Source organism: Xiphophorus hellerii, chromosome 14 (genome assembly GCF_003331165.1).
Source record: "Xiphophorus hellerii strain 12219 chromosome 14, Xiphophorus_hellerii-4.1, whole genome shotgun sequence".
NCBI classification, from domain to species: domain Eukaryota; kingdom Metazoa; phylum Chordata; class Actinopteri; order Cyprinodontiformes; family Poeciliidae; genus Xiphophorus; species Xiphophorus hellerii.
Genome location: NC_045685.1, coordinates 8,370,271 through 8,388,842, shown reverse-complemented (window position 1 = coordinate 8,388,842; position 18,572 = coordinate 8,370,271). Strand labels below are relative to the sequence as shown.

The 18,572-nt window shown below is 39.1% G+C and overlaps 1 protein-coding gene across 1 annotated transcript in view; it reads right to left on the bottom strand.

Moving 5' to 3' along the window:
• Window positions 1-238: 238 nt before the first annotated feature.
• Window positions 239-18,572, bottom strand: part of tnfsf10l (TNF superfamily member 10, like) — a 70,991-nt gene continuing 52,657 nt past the window's right edge. Inside the window, exons 3-7 of the mRNA XM_032582774.1 lie at window positions 7,768-7,804; window positions 7,577-7,678; window positions 5,594-5,757; window positions 4,647-4,757; window positions 239-4,563 (exon numbers count right to left, since the gene is read on the bottom strand). Coding sequence (XP_032438665.1) covers window positions 4,378-4,563; window positions 4,647-4,757; window positions 5,594-5,757; window positions 7,577-7,678; window positions 7,768-7,804 — 600 coding nt within the window. The 3' untranslated portion in view covers window positions 239-4,377. The remainder of the gene's footprint in view (window positions 4,564-4,646; window positions 4,758-5,593; window positions 5,758-7,576; window positions 7,679-7,767; window positions 7,805-18,572) is intronic.

Below are 18,572 nucleotides of genomic sequence, written 5' to 3'. Positions count from 1 at the left end.
TTTGCTATAACCCCTTATAGTCCATACGTACATAGTCTTGTACACCTGTAAATAAATATTTATATTTCGTAGAGCCCTTCTGGATAGATGCAAACTACATCTCGTTGCTTGTACTTGTGACAGTGCAATGACAATAAAGTTGAATTCTATTCTATTCTATAATCCAAACAAACTAAAAATTTTGAATACTAAATTGAAACTTTACATTTTCAATCAACACATTTTCACAGACACGAGGTTATAGTCAGATATTTATTTATTTTCCCAACAACACTGTGCCACTAATGTTCACAGCTACGTATAAAACTGTTCAGTAGAAACAAAGCCCTTAGACATTCAATGCAAATGTTTAAGAAGACATTGATGGATTTATTGTTACAAAATGGTCGGGTATATTGTGATAATAACGTGATGTTTTTACGGGGGTGGGGCACCGGGTGGCTGTTGCCCTTTTGAAATAGCATGCTGAGGGTCAAACATGAAGAGCAAGACAGAACACTGATGGGAAGCACATTAAAAAAATGGTTGAAACTGCAATAATTTTTAAAGTTAAACCATTAAATTTGAATTATTACCTCACCTGATCGCATAAATTTCTGTTCCGAGTCAGAATGTCAGCTCGTGTGTAGAAATGTCCTTTACTCCTGGGAAAACCATTTAAGTGGAAAGGCAAAGGAAGGTGCGTTTGATTTGTTGTACCTCATTTCTTAATTGTGATTGTGACATAAGCTGTTTAAATAAAGCCATACAGTAAGAGCACACACACGCGCGCACGCCCACACACACAAGACCTGACCACTGACAACAACCAGATGGCACAGGGAGGCTGCGCCGTAAATTTCTGAGCGTGTATAAATCTGAGTGTTTGTGCTTTTCCACAGAGTGTGACACAAGATGATTGGTGTGTCTGCAGAGCACATGCTGGCCGGCATGTAGTGCGAGCTGATGTGAGTGTGTGTGTGTGTGTGTGTCTTTTATGGGCATACATGTCCACATACCAGTGAAAAGAAAATGTGTCGGGGTCAAGTCAGTGCTAGGTGGTGCATGGTTTGTGTCAGTGAATATCTTGCTTCTTCCCAAAACACTTTTTTTTTATGTCTGTCTGTGACTTTCTTTATCTGGGCTGTCTTCCAAAACCTTAATGTCTTTGGGGTTTGTCTTATAACTGCTGCATGACTCTGGGAGAGGCGTCTTATTTTTCTGATGCTTCTATTTATGTCGTACAGCCATATTTAATTTGACCTTTCATCCCTCACAAATTAGCTCTACCTCATTTTTTAAAATTTTATTTTATTGTTGAAGTAAGAGTTGTAAAATTTTTACAAAACTGCAAAGTAGGTCAGACATGAAATTCAATGACAAACCGTAAAGGCACTTTTTGGACAATATATTTCCTGATATCTTGTTCCATCTAGATTGAACTATCACCACCAGTTTCAGTTCTGACAATTACATTTTCTGCTTTACTTCCCACAAAACATCTAGGCTAGAAAGTAAAATAAAAAAAGAGGCGGTCGTAACGAGTAACTTCTTGGTTGATGTAACCCTAATTTACAATAAAAAGGGAAAATGGACAGAATTTATTTTTTTTTTATTGTCTTTAGAGCTAGTGATTTTTGTTTACATCCTCTTGTTAGTGAAACCTAATGTTATGGATGCTAACCTGAACAGTTTATTGTCTAAGCTTTGGTTGACTTTGCCGACTACAACAGTTCACCACATCATCTGCGACTTGTTAGTTGGCTGGAACCAGCAGACCGACTGTTAGCGGGGTCTGCCAAATGCTAGTAAGTTAGCTATTGGCATGAACTGATGTAATTTTAGAGCTGTGGCAAGGCCATTGTTAAACTGGGATAATTGTGACAAACAACAGCAGTCTCTTGTGAAAGTGCACAAGGTCTGCATTTTCAGTTTGAATTATTTTAAACGGCTAAAATAATCAAAAACACGTATGGTACAGACTAACTGTAGGCACTTCTGTAAGAATTTCTTTAATTTTTTTCCACAAATTTAAGGCAAAATTACATCTTTCTAATGTAAACAAAGGAGCTAATACTAACATTAACTTTGATTTCAAAATATATTTAACGCCTCCTGGTCCATGGGGGAAGGATTATATCACAGTAATTAACTGGTTCTATGACATTATTTACAATTTCTTGACAAAATTAAGTAAACAAATGCCAACGGCCACTTTTTCCACATGACGTACAACACAAAGTCTTGAACAAATGGATCACATCTCAGATGGATAAATATTGAACGAATGAAATCTTAACAGGGAACAGACTCCAGAGTGTCGTTGTTGGTTTTCTGTGTAGCAGATCAAGGCGTGGTAGTTCGTATGGAGCACTTCGTAATGCCAACTACAGCAGCAAAAAGATTGTTTTAAGTTATAGCCAACTTATTTGAAATCAGTTTGCCAAACACCAATGAACCTCATATCCAAACCAGCCAAAACGAGCACAAAGAATAAATAAAGTGAATCAGTTACACTTCCTTTAGCACATGGACTTGGGTTAGCTTAAACTAGCCTCATTGGTAGCTGAGCTGTGTGGTATAATATCCACGGTCTGTTCCATATTACCGGCTTAACTTAATTTTTTGATAATGAGACAAAAACAATCTAATGCGAATAACAGAATATAGAGTGAATCAGTTAGATGAGACTTTATGCTATGACAGGGTTAGCTTAGCACAGCATGACTGGCACTTCTGCTACTCTATGTAATGTAAAACCATGAGTCCACTCCCCTTTACTAGTTTATCTGACGCATGCTTCAGGTGCTCATTGAGCTTTCCCAGCTTTTTCAAAAGATCTTTTTTCTAATGTGTCTCTTCTACTTAACAAGCCCTTTGTCTTCCCATTCATCTGGTAAAACTATGCAACACTAGGCGTTAGCAAACTGATATCAGAAAAAAAATAAACAGAATTAGTCACAGGATGAAATTAAAGCGTATATTTGCACTTTTTTCCACCCAAACTTTCAAATTAATGTGGTTTTTTTTCCCACACTAAACTCACCTTTGACCTTTCAGCACCCTCTGGTGGTGGCTTATCAGAAGGCAGCAAAAAGGCTTTTTGATTTATTTTTTAAAAAAAGGCTAAAGTCTTGCTCTGGCACACATTGATGCAAGTATTTGAACATGTTATTTTCACCTTTCACCAATTTTAAGAGGTTGTTATAAAGGAAGATTAAAATTGAGATAAATTTAGCATTTGAACATTTCTCTGAATGTATTTCAATGTACAAGGTGCTAGATGCAACGTAGTCCCTAAACAAACAAAAACAACAACAACAACAACAAATGTTCACAACTTAACTTTTACAACCATGCTAGCTGTGAATGTTTGCAACTGAGCTACTAGTGTTTTTCTGCACATTCTGATTCTTTTCTTACAGTAAAACATAATGCAACTTCACAGGTTAGACAAGAAAGGCAACATAGACGAAACTTTTTATGAGAAAACATGGAGAAACCATTGACAGAAGGGAAGAGCAAGAGACTGGTTAGGCTGCATGCCACCCTGAGCCTCTCTGAGTCTTTTTTTTTTTTATCTTCCTCTGCTTTGCTGGGCTCATTCTTATTGCCATTTACAAGATTTCACCTTTGTCCTCTTTGTTTTCACTTCTCTTTTCTTTACAGACTCTTCTTCAGAAAGTTCTAGTCTGATCACAGTTCCTTACAGTATCCAGCAGGAAAAGGAAATCCTTATCCTCTGTCATACTTTTCATACAGTTCATGGTTCTAGTCCAAGTGGTTTTCAGGTCAAGTCAAAGTAAAAATACAAATGAATTAGATTTTTTTTTTAAATCACCACAGGTCACATCCCATCTTAAGGCCTATATATGTACAGTACTCTCATGGCACGCTTAGAAAAGTTAAACTCAGTTTGCTTTGGTTTGATCATTGCGCTTCTTCTGCTACCGTTCAAAAGCCCTTCTTCACATCTTTGATGCAGAAGACGGGTGTGTACATTCTTTGGTTCGGAGATCCGTGGGTACAATTGCTTTTTACAACAAAGTTTGTTTAAAACAGGAAGTTCACCGAGATCGTTTTCAGCGGGGGTGTCCAAATGATCGTCTTTTGTGAAATCCAAACTGCAAGAATCGACTGCAAATTAGTACTGTCCTCTCATATTGATGATTGCACGTCTCTCAACCGATTTTTCTCTCAATGGGAAGTAGGAAAGACAAATCCACTCTTCTCTCCCTTTCACCCAAACCTCTTGCAGGTTTCCCAAATGTTTTCCTCATTTAGTGTCAAGAATGAGGCTCACAATTGTAATCAATTGATATTAAAAAGGTGTCTATCTCATTGTCTCCATTTCCTCCGTAGCGTCTCTTTTTACCAATCATCTCCCATCATGTTCTCTTAAAGGTCCAAGCGGAAGGCCCCGAAGTAACTGGACGAATCATCGGCATTCACCATAGTAGGAGAGGAGACGGAGACGAAGAGTTCGTCACCGGCCCTCAGCTCAAACAGGCCCCCCTGGTAGACGGAGTGCAGGGCGTACTCGGCATCTGGAGCCCAGCATTTGGTTCCCACACCCTTCAGGAGCTGGAAGAACCAAAGAGAGAAAATCACAGTGAGTTAACAGTTCATATCCAATTGGTCTGCGTAGAGAAAACCTGACGGCATACCTGTATCGGGCTTGGGTAGGAGGTTTTCTTGTAGACGCACTGCACCAGCTGGTGGCTGACGCTGCGCTGGTCCCCGTCACTGGCTGCTGGAGACGGATACCGAAAATATACCTGGAAGTAACCAGGAGCAAAGTATGATTATGACCGGTGCATAGCGTCTTTGTTCTTATTGAAAGGTCACGGTTACTTAGCTCCACTGCTTTTTAAGAACTTTCACTAGTCAAGGATATTTTCTATTGCTACAACAGTTGAGTTTTTCAAGTGTGCATTTAGGACCAGTAAAGCTGTGGTTTTCTTTCAAAGCGGCAGTATTATGTATTTTCCAGGCATATAGTGCTATTTTATAGCAAAAAATAAGTAGTTATGTTACTTTTATGTTGATATATACAACAAAAAAGTTGTATGTACCAAGTAAGAATTAAAAGAAATTTTACTTTGTAATTTAACACCTTGAAATTGGGCCTCAGTCTCTTTAAGAAACTCCTTCTCTTTCTGAAACTCCATCTTCAGGAAGTCATCACAACATGGCTCCTCTGTTAACCCTTTGGCAACGTTTTTACAAGCGTTGTACTGAGAAGTAGCTTGTATGATCAAATCAGCAGATCCGCAGTTCCACCGGTTTGCTAATTGCTGCTGGCTAGTCTGAAGGGGTTGAGTGGGGGAGTCGCAGGGGACGGATACTCTGTCAACTGCAACTTCAAGGAGGAGCTTCGTATTGGTAGGCGGAGCTAGGTCCACCCAGGCATTTTGCACAGCTGAATGGTTGCCATGGCGATTAAAGGATTTCTTAAACATGCATGAAAGAATCAATCAACACTCCAGGAATGTTTTTGATGAGGGAGTAACAATATAACATGATGTAAAGCTAAAGAAAAGAGTTGATTTTACATAATACTGCCCCTTTAACTTTTCTCTCTCATTTGAGCCAGTCTGATGAGAATTATCACCTGTGAGTACAAGTAGTACCGCCCGTCTTGAGGCACTCGCAGCCTCCCATTGGTCAGCGTCATGTTGTGCAGGTGAGCGCCAAAGCTCTGATTGGCCCACGAGCGGACCACATGGCGACAGGACTGGTGGAGGTTCGCTGTGGGAATCGGATAGGGAGAGAACCCTGCAAGTACACATTAGAAAAGTATTGAAACACTGCAGATTCTCAGCAAGATGGATTGTACTAAAAATTGACAAAAGCTCAACAGCGTCTACAGGAGTCTAATAAAGGAGAATGTAAAGGCGAAGCAGTAATGAGATAAGGTGCGTGACCAAAGTTGGCAGCTGTCCGATTCAAACGACTTTCATAAAGAATTAGAATTTATGTCCGTTTTTAATGGTAGGAAAAGTGTAACAATGCAGACTTACGTGACTTTTTACGCAACTCTAATTCTTCAATAAACACTAAATGTTTTAGTGTTTATGCACGTTAAGCTACTTTGTAATTGTATATAATCTGGATAACATTTTCTGACATCTCATGCTGACTTTTAGGCACATAATTTGGAATGGGAGCACATTATTTCAGTTGAAGTCAAAAATGGTTTTAATGTCAAACTTTATATTGGCCTAAATCATAAGGAGAGTGTATCCATGTGTTCTGCCATATTTTCACTGCTGCTCTTCCGTAATTACAACTTTAATGACTCTAGACGGTACAGTTCTGGATTATTATCTTCCTTATTATTGTTGAGTCATATTGACTGTTCCAGCTCTCTTATGTAAACAAAAACCCAAATAGAGAACAGGAAATACAAATGAGTTTAGCCTGTAGCTCAGATTATAAAAAGTAATAACAAGATTAGTTACCATCTATGCAGATGATACTCAGCTCTGTGACAGTGTCACCAGGTGACGATGAACCCGTTGAAATGTTCAGTAGATTCATAGAACAAATCAATACCTGGTTGTGCCACAGCTTTCTCCAGCTAAATAGAAACAACACTGGCTCACGTAAGGTGAATTTATGAACAGCAGTAGGACAGCTAAGCTAACATGCTTCGGTTTTTCTCGACAGTTGTAGGATAAAAGCTTCCTCTACATCATCAGAGGACTTCCCTCTGTGTGTGTCTCACCGCTGAACTTCCTTATGAGAAATCCAGGCTGAATGTGTGAACCTCACCCTCTCGTCCTCTTTCCCTTACACACACACTCATACACACACCAACAAGCCCACAAACACTTATACATTCCTTGCCCTTTGTCAACGCAGTGGAAACAACATCATGCAGCCTTTGCCAGATTGTTAACACCCTTAGATTTGCACGCCAGTTTCAGATGAAATGCCAAAGTCTGGATAACAGGCAGATGAAAGACAAAAGTCCAACTGCAAAGTATTTTTTTTAACAACACAAACAGTTGTTTATTCATCATTTATAATCTATAATTCATTCCTAGTAAATGTCTCCGTTAAGTGATTTTGAGTGCCATCCTGCTGGATGCTGACCATGAAATAACTGATGGGTTGAGCAATTGTATTCCTCTTCAGATGGTTCTGAATTGCAAAAGAAACAGGATTTCAGCTGTTTCGAATGAAATCGGGGCTTTTGAAGGACTTGTTTAAACCAAATCTGAGCTGGGAAAATTGGAAAATCCAAAAACACAGATGTTTATCCTGGAGAGCAGACATAGATATGAAAGTAAAGATGATTTAAAGAACATTTAATGCAATCCGTGCGAGTTAGCATGAACAACAGCTGCTCCTGTGAAGCGTCTTCCCCACTGTTCGTCGTTAAAAGCGAGATTGCTAATGGGTTTTGACAAAGTTCTGCTGGGATTTGTATTCCTGTAAACCAATTCAACATGGTGTTTCGTTCAGATCAGACCTTAGCATCATTTGAACAGACATTTGTTGGCAGAGAGGAAATCGTGTTCAGCGTCTTCGCTGTTTCCACCATTGCGTAAACGGAGGATCCTGGGTGACTTTCATTCCCCCGTCTCACCTTGAGAGCTGGTGTCCCGAAGAGTCAGGTGGGCAGACGGCCTCTGGGCCACGGAGCTCATGAACTTTGAGTTGTTGAAAGAGCGAGGCATTGTTCTCGCCTCTGTTAGGGAGAAGAGAAAACCGAGGGAAGCTTAGGAAAGAATGCTGAGGATGAATAATAGGGTGTGTGCAAGAGAGAGAGATGCTCACCAATGAAGGTTTGTTTGGAGATGATGTTCTCCGTCACCTGAAAGAAGATGAGAACAATGAGAAAAATGCCACGAATGACAATAAATATTCTATACGTTTTTTTTTCCCTCAAACATTTCCAGTTAATAAAAGCAGAACACAAGTATTTTACACAGCCATCAGGCCATGATTGAACATCCAGAGGAGGTTACTTTGAAGGGAGTAACATAAGCAAGAAAACCTCAAATAACTGATTGTATCACATCTGTTTTCTTGCAAAGTATACGAATGTACAAGTTAAATCTCGCTGCCAAACTGCTGATCTGTTCATTTCGTTGCTTTTATCTATAACTTTACTGGAACTGGTTTTCAGAAGTTGCATATTCTTAAAAAAAACCTCAAGATCGACATTGGGAACAAAAAACACATTATAGAAACATCCTTAGTTTTAGGTAATGGTTAAGATTTTTCCATTGTACTTTAATTTACAGCAAACTACTTACTTCTAAAGGACAATATGTAAAGATAATTAAAGTAGAAAGTACTGAAAGCATAAATAATAGTGCGTTGGATGTTTCTGTTTATCCTTAACTAATTTAAGTTGCGGTATGTAACTTTAGTAAAAAAAATAACTTTTTTACGTTTGTTAAAAATGTCACCGTCATGACAGTTTCACATGAGACGGATAATAATCTGTGAAAAACTCAAGCTCCTCTCCCTTCTCTGAGTACTAAGTAGAAACAACCAATCAGAGTCGGTGGGAGGGTCTCAGCGCTGTCAATCACCCTCGTGCACACACTGTTCACACCATCCCCCTTGCTCTCCTCTAGGCTACAGCTAGTTCCACACAAGGTAGCATGTTGTGAATGCTAATGCTAGTTAGCATGGCCACTGATGATGGCGGACAAACAGTTTCCTGGAAAGGTGCATTGATTCTCCGCCATTAGCTCATTTAGCATCAGATACACAAGCCTGATTGACAGCACTAAGACCTTCCTCCTGGCTCTGATTTGTTGTTTTTGACCAGGAGCGATACATTTCAGCAGATGGGAACACTAGCACTGGAAGGAGCTCGGTCTTTTCACTGATTATCTGTTTCATATTACACCGTAGCAACATAGTGAAACTTTTAACAAAGTTGTAAAAAAACATATTTTTGTGAAAATTACATTCTGTAGCTTTAATTGTCCCCCCAAAAACACTTATATCTAACTACAAAATGGTCTACATGACATACTAATATTCACTTAAAAGGTGATTAAAAGCTTTTTATTTTTCTGGAACAAAAGTTTGCTAATGCTATTCTCGGCATCAGTGAGTAAATCACAGAAACCGTAGGATGAATCATAACTTAACATCATACAAACTATCCCTCCTCTCCTCCTTTCATCCCGTCTCTGCTCTACATCCTGCGTCCCTTGATGGATGTGTACACACGGACCGGCTGTCTATTCTCACACACTGGATCATTCCAACCCTTTCACACAATAAAGTGTGTCCTCATTTCGCTTCGCCTTAAAAGACATAATCGTTTTCGCTTGGCAGCGCGTCCTTTTGATTCTCCTTATTCTTCCATGTTGTTTTTTTGTTGTTCTTTCCAAGATAACTTTTTATGGCTTTTCTCTCCGTTTTCCTGCCTCGCTCCGATCATAGTCACGCGGTTCCCCTCCGGCACCCCGGAGCGAGCAACCGAATCCCGGCTGTTTCACTTCTCCTAATTAATTTGCAGAGCAAAACACAAAATCCTAAATATGTGCTTCGCTTTGCCTCGTACTATGAAGGTGATGTGTTTTTCTTGGCCTCAGTTTTTTTCCCCCACACCGTGCACTCAGCTGAACCTGTAAATTGAATGTGATTGCTAAAGGCCAGGGGGTTTGGGGTATTTCAGTAAATGAAGCTACCCCGACATCTCCCCCCTCACCTCTTGGTGTATGCCCTATACGCTCTGAGGAAAACACGGCGGAGAGTAAATGGTGTCTAATCCGCCGCTGTGGCTCGTCTCGCTACGCGTAGCGTGCCAGTCTCGGCTTCCATATGTCCCCGAAAGAGGAAAATTACTCCCACACACACACACACTTCAAGACAAGAAAATTGCCAACAGATTTTCTGCCCTGCATCTGGCTGCAACTAAACGGGGGGGAATCTTGTAGGAGCGGCAACCCTTCAGGTGACCCTAAAACAGTGTTTTCAAAATAGAAGATCAAAATGTGGGCTGTGTGTAAAGGTAAAAGGCTCACAGAGGAAGCTATCAGAGGTGCTTAAAATTCCATCGCTCCCTCTTTCTGTTGCTATTTCAGCCGCTGCGTTAACATTTTGTTACTTTTGATGGAGTGTGAACAGCCTGAAGCACGTTCCGGATTAACGGCTGACACAAATTTATAAGCTCTGGTCTTAAACTAATAGAATATATCACTCTGACAAAGCCACAATTCAATGTCTCTTCTTTAAAAATATACACATATTATTTTTAAAGAATTTCTGATGAAGCGTGTCGCTCCAAGCAGGATCCTGGTTTAGACAAATCAGACCAAATGGCGTCCGACGGGAGAGGAACGAGCTGAAATGTTTGAACTACGGCGCAAACACACCTGCATCCCTCACAGTTATTATTCTCAGAAGAGGACAAGATGTGATAAAATCCCAATAAATCCGGCGGGTCGGGCCCGGCATCGTCTCCCCCGGTGATTTAAGGTCGATGAACTCAGGATAAATAGTTTTCACCATCTGTCTTTTGGTCACAGGCTGAAGTCATTATTCACTGATAATTCAAGTGGAATGAGAAATGTCCACGGAATAATCGACTTCTCTAGACGTTCGCCCGCTAATTATTAAAATTCCCTTAATCAGGAAAGAGTTGCTTGCACCGCTTAACCCCTATAAAGTGGAAATCTGAGAGCCTTTACTCTGATTCCTCGGGGATACAGCTTAAGAAAACGGAAATGCGGTGCAAAGTTTACAATGAATGTCATCCTGCGCCGAGACCAGACGGAGAACTAAACCCGAAACACAGCTGCCATGCCACATACATCTCTTTCTTCTTCTTCCTCCATGTCTTCTGACGTAAAGCAAATGCACATTTGCAGTGTTTTGACTCTTAATTTTGCTTGTTTGCTAAATCTCGTCTTGTACACGTAGATCTGAGTTTAGTGCTCGTATAGACAGACTCGGGGAACTTGTCGGAAAACAGAATTTTTCTTTTCTTTACCTTTCGTGAAGTTAAGGTCGAAATCAGGAAAAAGTCGACTTTCAAGGAGCATAAACGGCAAACAATGGAGCTGTAGTTACCAAAGCGTACCATGTGTTTTCGGTGAGGGGTTTTCGACAAAAAGCAGATGATTGGGATTTAGGAGGTTGAAGCAAAAAATAAATATGTTAAAGTAGCTATTTTCCAGAATTTTCACTGCAAATGTGAAAAACCTAACAAAAAACGAGATGGATGGGTGTAGAGTGCTGAAAGGCAGTCATACAGGAAGACTGAAACACCCATCTCAGACAGTCTCACTGACTCTCACTGATCACTTTCTGTTCCTGTTGGTTGTTTTTACACAGTTTCTTTTAGTTAAGAGTGCTTTCCAGCATTACACATGTGTATATACTGTATATATCTAGCTATACTTACATTTTTGCACCAGCAAACAGATAAGTGAGCATCTTAAATATAGGCACTTTGCCAAATGGGCATCAACTTGTGGGAGGGAAGGAAGCTGGAATCAAACCCACAACTTTCTGATGGCAAGATGACATCTCTTCCCAATGATCCATAAATGTCACCAAAGAGTGTAGGAACTCTGAGTTAAAATATAATATACTTTATTGTCCCCTATGGGAAATGTGTCATGGACTCCAGTGTGTGCATTGCATAGTAGCAGCTGCCCAAACAAACAATAAATACACATTTGGTACATAAGAACAACTAGAAACGTAGCCTACATACACAACAGTTTAAAAACAATAGGAAACCAAAGTTATTGTACAACTTCCAGGTCTCAACGCATTGTCCATTTAAAATTTCGATTACAATTTTTGATGACGTTAGGCACAAAAGTGTATTTAAAGTGGTTCAGTTTAGTTTTTGGGATTCTGTACCTTCTACCGGAAGGCTAAAACTCTTAAACACTCTTGAAAATTCTTGAAAAACATAGAATAGAATAGATTCTAGTGGATAAAAATGGAAAAAAAGAAAACGTTTTAGGTGTTACAAATGAGGAATTTATGAAAAATAATACACTGTTATAGTGTGTATTGTTGCACTCTAATTCAAAAATGCAAATTTTTATAATTTATTTATAATTCCAGATTTTAAACTGAAACTCTTTTTTTAAACTGGGTTTGGTTTAGATGACAAACAAAGCATCGGAAAATGCTTATCAATTTAAAAAAAGAGAGAAAAAAACATATGAATTAACTTGCAGTTTAAAAGTTAGTTATTAATCCAGATTAGTCAGAGTTTAAGAATGACAGATTTTCTAACTGATCTAAGTTTAAGCCCTTTACTGAATTGTGGACCCAATTATATATATATATATATATATATATATATATATATATATATATATATATATATATATATAATTTTAAGTATATATATATATATACTTAAAATTAAACCAAACCTGGTTAATGTTTTGCCCTTAGGCGCACAAAATGTTAAAAAACAAAAAAACTGGGAGAAAGAATTTCTCTCAGTAAAACCCTGAAGTAGAGAACATGTTGAAAACTGTCAATAACAATATTTCCATTTGGAAACTGCTGACGCGCGACTCGGCTAAACCCAAATCCGTCCCATACATTTGAAATGTGCCAGGGTTTATTTTATCCGCAAAGTTTTTCATTAGTTAGTTTTTTCTTTGCGTTCCCGGTCCTAATGAGCGCATGATCGGCTGTCACAGTGTTTTAAAGTGAAATGCTACACCTCTGCCCTCGTTAGGGGGCTCCATTTTGAGTCAAATAAATCAGCGGGTAGCCTCTGATGTGTCTACCCTCAAAGTTAGAGTTTACTGCCTATGCGACCTTTAGTGGGGGCAAGTTGGATAGAGTAACACCAGGCTACGGTTGTGTGCGTGTGTGTGTTCATGTAACTGTAGGGTTTGGGGCAGTCTAAATGGTTTTCCAGCTGCAGTAATAGCAACAAATAAGCCCTGAACTCTCCTCTTTTACTTTCTTTCGGATAACAAACGGATAAAAATAGATTTTTCTTTACATGCTTTGTGCAAAAGCACAAAGCAATTGAGACGAAACATACAAGTAACTTTTCAGGAAGCTACACGAGCTGGTTTTAAGTCAGTAATTCCTGAATATTGATTAAAAAGTACTACTTTCACTGGTAGGTTCTTTCACTTCTAACATGGGAAAAACATCTTGTTTCTTATATCTTTAAACTTCTTTTGAGGATATTTTTTGCAGTGAAAAAACATCAGGGAGTCTGCAGGGATAAAAAACAAACACTTGTCCATAAACTTACTTTACAAGCAAATACAAAGTGTGTGTGGAAGGGAATAAGCTCTTTACTTCCTGCGTATATTTACAATTACAATGAAAAATAAAAAATTTTTGCTATCAAGCTGATTCTAAATTGAGTACAGATCGTTAATTTAAATATAACACACACACAAGATAAAAATCTGGGTTTTAATACGCAAATAAGCAAAACTCCTGATCTCTAGATTTTAAACTGTTACCAATATGATTCCTCGTATGTGTAAATATGCATCAACAGGTTTAGCCAAACAGAAATCTAGGTGTCGAAAATGCAAATGGAGAATTAAAAATACACAGAACATAGAACTGCAGAGGCGGACCAGAAAGTCCGGTTGATGTAGGAGACATCTTTGTACCGTTGTTTTCTCTGTTAAATGTAGTCTACAAACTATTGCTTCTTCCCAGTCAGCCATGTTTGTTTACTCTGAACTCACATTTGGTCTTGAGAGGTTTTGTGAGATTTTCCGTCTGACATCTGAATGTTGGTGATTTAAATCTCTTTGTGTGTGGCATGTTGGTCGTGTTGTGTGGACGTACCGCACACTGTGACCAAACCTGTTACACCTTAGGTATTTTTATTGTCGTTTGTGTGGTGTCTCAAGTTTTGAAAATCAGACAATATTTTAAAAACTTGCGGGGAGTACCAGGCAAGATTGGAAACTTGGACGGTCTTACAAAACCTAAAAATTGTTAACAAATTCTGATCAAGCACCTGTAGTTCCTATACTTGTCCTTAACCAAGCAATGGAGATTAAGGCTCCTTTGCTTGGTTAAGGATCATAGTTCCCCATCAGACAGTTGGAGACTGCTTCCTGCTTCTGTCTTTAGTTTAAAAGTCAGCACAGCAACAAAAATTAAAGTCATCGTTAAAACATTATGTCTTGTGTTGCTGGACTAAGTTATGAATGCTACAGCTCTGTAAGACCATCTGTTTCAGATCGGGCAGTTAATGTTCGACACCATCCACCACAGTAATACGTTCAGACATTAATACGTTTATCTCTTCATAGAAGACTATGCAAAAGTCAGATTAAAAAGTGTAAGTCTGATCCCCAAAGGGGTTATTTTGCCATTTCATCAGAATACAGTGTAGTATTGGCTTAATTAGGAAAAACATACTGAATAGAAAGCACCATTTCCACTGCTTTTATGTGGTAAACAAGTTTGGAAATGGTGCTGGAAACTTTGCAGAACAAATGGGTCAAAAGTCATTAGTCAATGGGAATGGAGAGGAGAGTCGAAAGCAAAAGATGACGGACAATTATGGGGAATAAGAGAAGTGGAATGAGGTTCGCAAAAGTTGGGAAAACACAGAGAAGAGTCAGGTGGGGGAAGTATGAAAAAAGCAAAGATCCCGCCTGACTGAAAGAGAGGATTGAGAGTCGAAAAAGACGAAGAGTGAAAGACGGGCAAGTATGCACATGAAGGAAGGCTTTTTTTTTCTCTGCAGATTAGCAGTAGCTGCAACCCAATACTTTAATACGCATGGACAGGCCTGAGCTGGAAGTGTGTCTGTGTGTGTGCGTGTTGGAGAGTATATTTGTGCTACTGTGACAAGTTCTTATCAGCTCTAATCTGGTCTGAGAGGCAACTCATTCCTCACTGTCTGAGAGAGAGTCGGAGTCCAGGAGAAAATCTCAACCAGTATCTCCATGTTTGAGAGTCTAATAAAGCTTAGTTCAAGATTAAACAAGGGCCTCCAATTGGTAACACAAATAGTCTGAGAAAGAAAATGCACATGTTTGTCTTTTAAAAAAAACTATAGTAAGTTTTTTATTATTATTAGTTTTGGTCATGTTGAGAAAAATGAAGCAGTTCTGTTTCAAATACCTGGCCTACTTAGAAACATAAGTCATTACACATGTCTGCTATTAAGGGTTTCTGGCATATTTGCCTTAACGCGACCCAAACATGTCTTCATTAAAAGCCGGTCTTCCTGACAATGGCCTGTTTTCCTTTATTATTAAGTCTCATTCAAAGCCAAACCAGAAATCTGACTTCAAAATGATAATCCCCATAAAAGAGTGATCTTATAAGGTTTGCTGGGTCTAATTAAAGGGGCTGTAAAGCCAGCTTTCAGCATTAATTTGTTGGCCAACTGAAAAATAAGGACCAAATTCACAAACAGAGCTGTGTGTACAAAGACATCTGTAGATTTCCGAGAAAAGAAAGTCTTGTTTGAATCAATCAAGAGTGTGTACACAGAAAGAAACCCAGATGCATCAAACTGCGTGTACACTTGGATCCCAGCACATTTTTCTTGTTCAGATTTTAGCGGTCGTAGGATTTCTTCATTGTCTTTGGCAAAAGACCTCAAGAGTTTTCTCCCACTAGTGCTAGACTCTTGCGTTTGCTTTGGTTGCATTTACCCAGAATGCCTAGAGTTATGGTCCACTTCCTGCTTTTGGAGCGGTATCTGCACCAGAGTTCACTTCAACCGAACCACAACCGAGGTGTTTAGGTGGACCAGAGTTTGCTTTTTTGACCCGCATTAGAGTTTGATTGTGCATTCACACCTCTCCCACAAACAAATCATTTCTAGGCAAATGAACTAGAGTTCGACTAATGTGGACTAAACCGGACTGGTGTGAATGCACCTTTACAAAGATAGAAGCCACTAAATCAGAGGTCTATAAAAAAACTCAACTCTTTATATTCTTCCTGCAAAAACAGTCACAATGTGCATCACACATCTGAGCGTCAAATACACTATTATTACAAAAGAATGTGCTATTGAATTGAACTGATAGAGTAAGAATTTAGCGTTTCAATCTTCATTTGTTTACTCACAAAATGTCTCTGAAGACAAAGGCACAGACATACTCAGAAACTAACCAGCAAAGAATGCCCGGTCTGGATTTCCCTCCTGAAGCTTTTTGTCCTTGTGACCCAAAGTCACCAAGAAGCAACAACTCCGATTGAACGAATCCTCCAACTGATTCTGTGCCAGCGTGGATGAGCTGCAGCTCTGAGCCCAGATGTTAAACGCTACATCTAATCAACAAAACAAGTCTGACACACACACACATGAAAACACCCCGTCATTCGTTTTACAAGATGTTTAGCGTGAATTGTGCCCACGCTGCGCTCTCTTTGCCAGTCTCCGTAGCTCGCTACCCTCAATTTTCTGTCCAGCCGGAATGATTTTAAGTCTTTTCATGTTCACTTCAACATCTGATTCTCATCGTTTCTGCCATGTTTGTACTTAGTTTTGTCTTTTCTTTCAGTCTTGTGCGCTCTAAGAGTTGTTGGGCCCGTGTTTCTGTGCTATTCTTTTACAGAATTATGCAAAACGTTCCAAGTCTTGCCACATAGTCTTGATTATATTAAGAAATACAATTCAGGAATGGTACAAAAATGGCCCATTGTCACTGGCGATTGATCTAGGGACACATTTTTTTTTGTTTTTCAGTATGAGATTTTCGCTGACACATTAAATTCTGCTTAAAAAGTACGCACAAAATCTAAAAACAACCTGAAAACTATGCCCTGTTAGCGTTTTCGAACGTTTTCGATGATGATAATGCAAAACACTTGAATCCCACGGTAATCAGGAGGCAAGATTCAACAAAAATCCAAAACCAGTCTGACCTTCCTGGGACTTCCTGGCCCACCATGTAGCATATTTTAGATATTTCCCAGAAATTCAATCTTTCACTGGTGTTCTTTGGATTTCACGTTCATCCACACCTGGTTTCCAGACTTTTGATGCCACAACTTATCTTCATAAGTTATCTTCTCTGGGAAAGAAAAATCCAGAGAATTTTTTTTATTGAGATGTTATTGAGATGTCAAAAGTGAATCTCAACCTTTAGCGAGCGGGAAAATAAAAGGAAAATCTTGCTGTAGGGGTATTTTAATTTAATTCCACTGCACTCAACTGTACAGTTGAGTGTAGGATCCTAGATGCTTTTTATTATTCCTTACTCTGAAAATACATTCCTCTGTTCATCTGACTGTGATTTGGCGGCTTTGCAGCCCTACTCAGAAGCACTTTATCTCTGAAAAGCACAGAGGAAAAGTTTTGTTTTTACGTTTTTTTATGACAGGTAATGCCCCAGTGCCTCGCTCGATGCCAGCCTCTGATAGCTGACCTGTTTACCGAGGGAGTTTCCTGCTGCTGCTTAAGGAAGTGGTTGAATTTACTGAGACAGAAAATAGAGTTAGGTCGACATTTAAACTTCGGTTTGGCCAGGTAATTAAGTCAGTTTGCTTGCCCACTTTGTCGGTTTCCCATTAAAGCACTGCAGATGCTATAGAGTTACCGCCCTGCATGTGCTTTGGTGAGTAGTTTCTGTGTTGTTTTAATGTATTTCAATGCGTAAAGCATATATACACGTTTTTTCTCTTCACATTTTCACCGTTTATCTTTTTTTTTATCGGCTTTATTGTCTTTTACAACACACTTACGACCGGTAAGGACATAAACAGCATCAGTTCAGGTCAGGGGCAAGGTCAAAGGTCTCAGTCTAAGTTTCATTTCCCAAGAAAACAACACGAACAAATACAAAGGTAATATATTATTTACTCACTGCAAAAACACAAAATCTTACCAAGTGTTTGGCGAGTTGTTTCTGTATTGACAAGAGCCTTTTGTCTCGTTTCTAGTGCAAATATCTTGGTACACTTGAAATGAGACAAAACTAACTTAATATAGAAGCTTGTTTTAAGTCCTTGATATTAATAAAAAACATAGGACAAATGTTTCGTTACAAGTGAAATAACCTAGTACGTTTTTTTGTATCAATATAAAGGAATTATTCACTTAAACAAGCTTTATGTTGGTTTCAAGTGTATTAAGATACTTGCACTAAAAACTAGACAAAAATACTTGGTAAAATGTTGTGTTTTTATAGTGTTTTAATGGACTCTTTTGTTTAAAAACCCCCCAAGAAAACAAATATGAATTTTACAGGGGGAAAACCAGCCATGTGTGAGAGCTGTGTGTGTTTTTAAAGAAGAGTTTAAGGCAGAACGTTCCATGCATGTAAACACAGCGAAGGCATCCCCGTATCTCCCTTCCCGGGTTCTCCGTGGTTTTGCTGGTTTCAGTCAGAACTTCGGCCTTGTCAGTTCGTTATGGGAGTGATGGGTAAGACGAAACAAACTCTTCCCCAGGCCTCCGCTACAGGAAAAACAGACGAGCCCCCGTTCATGTGAGGCAAAAGGAGCCTGAATTCATCTGGCTGGTAAACAGCGTGTGAATCAGCAGCATAATTATTCCAATGTTAAGTTATGTGGGCTTCAAAACCCATATTTGGTCAAATGTTAGGAGTGAAACAAGTAAGACAACATAATTGTTAGATTGAACATGCAATTACAGAGGACCTCTGGATTCAATAGTAATA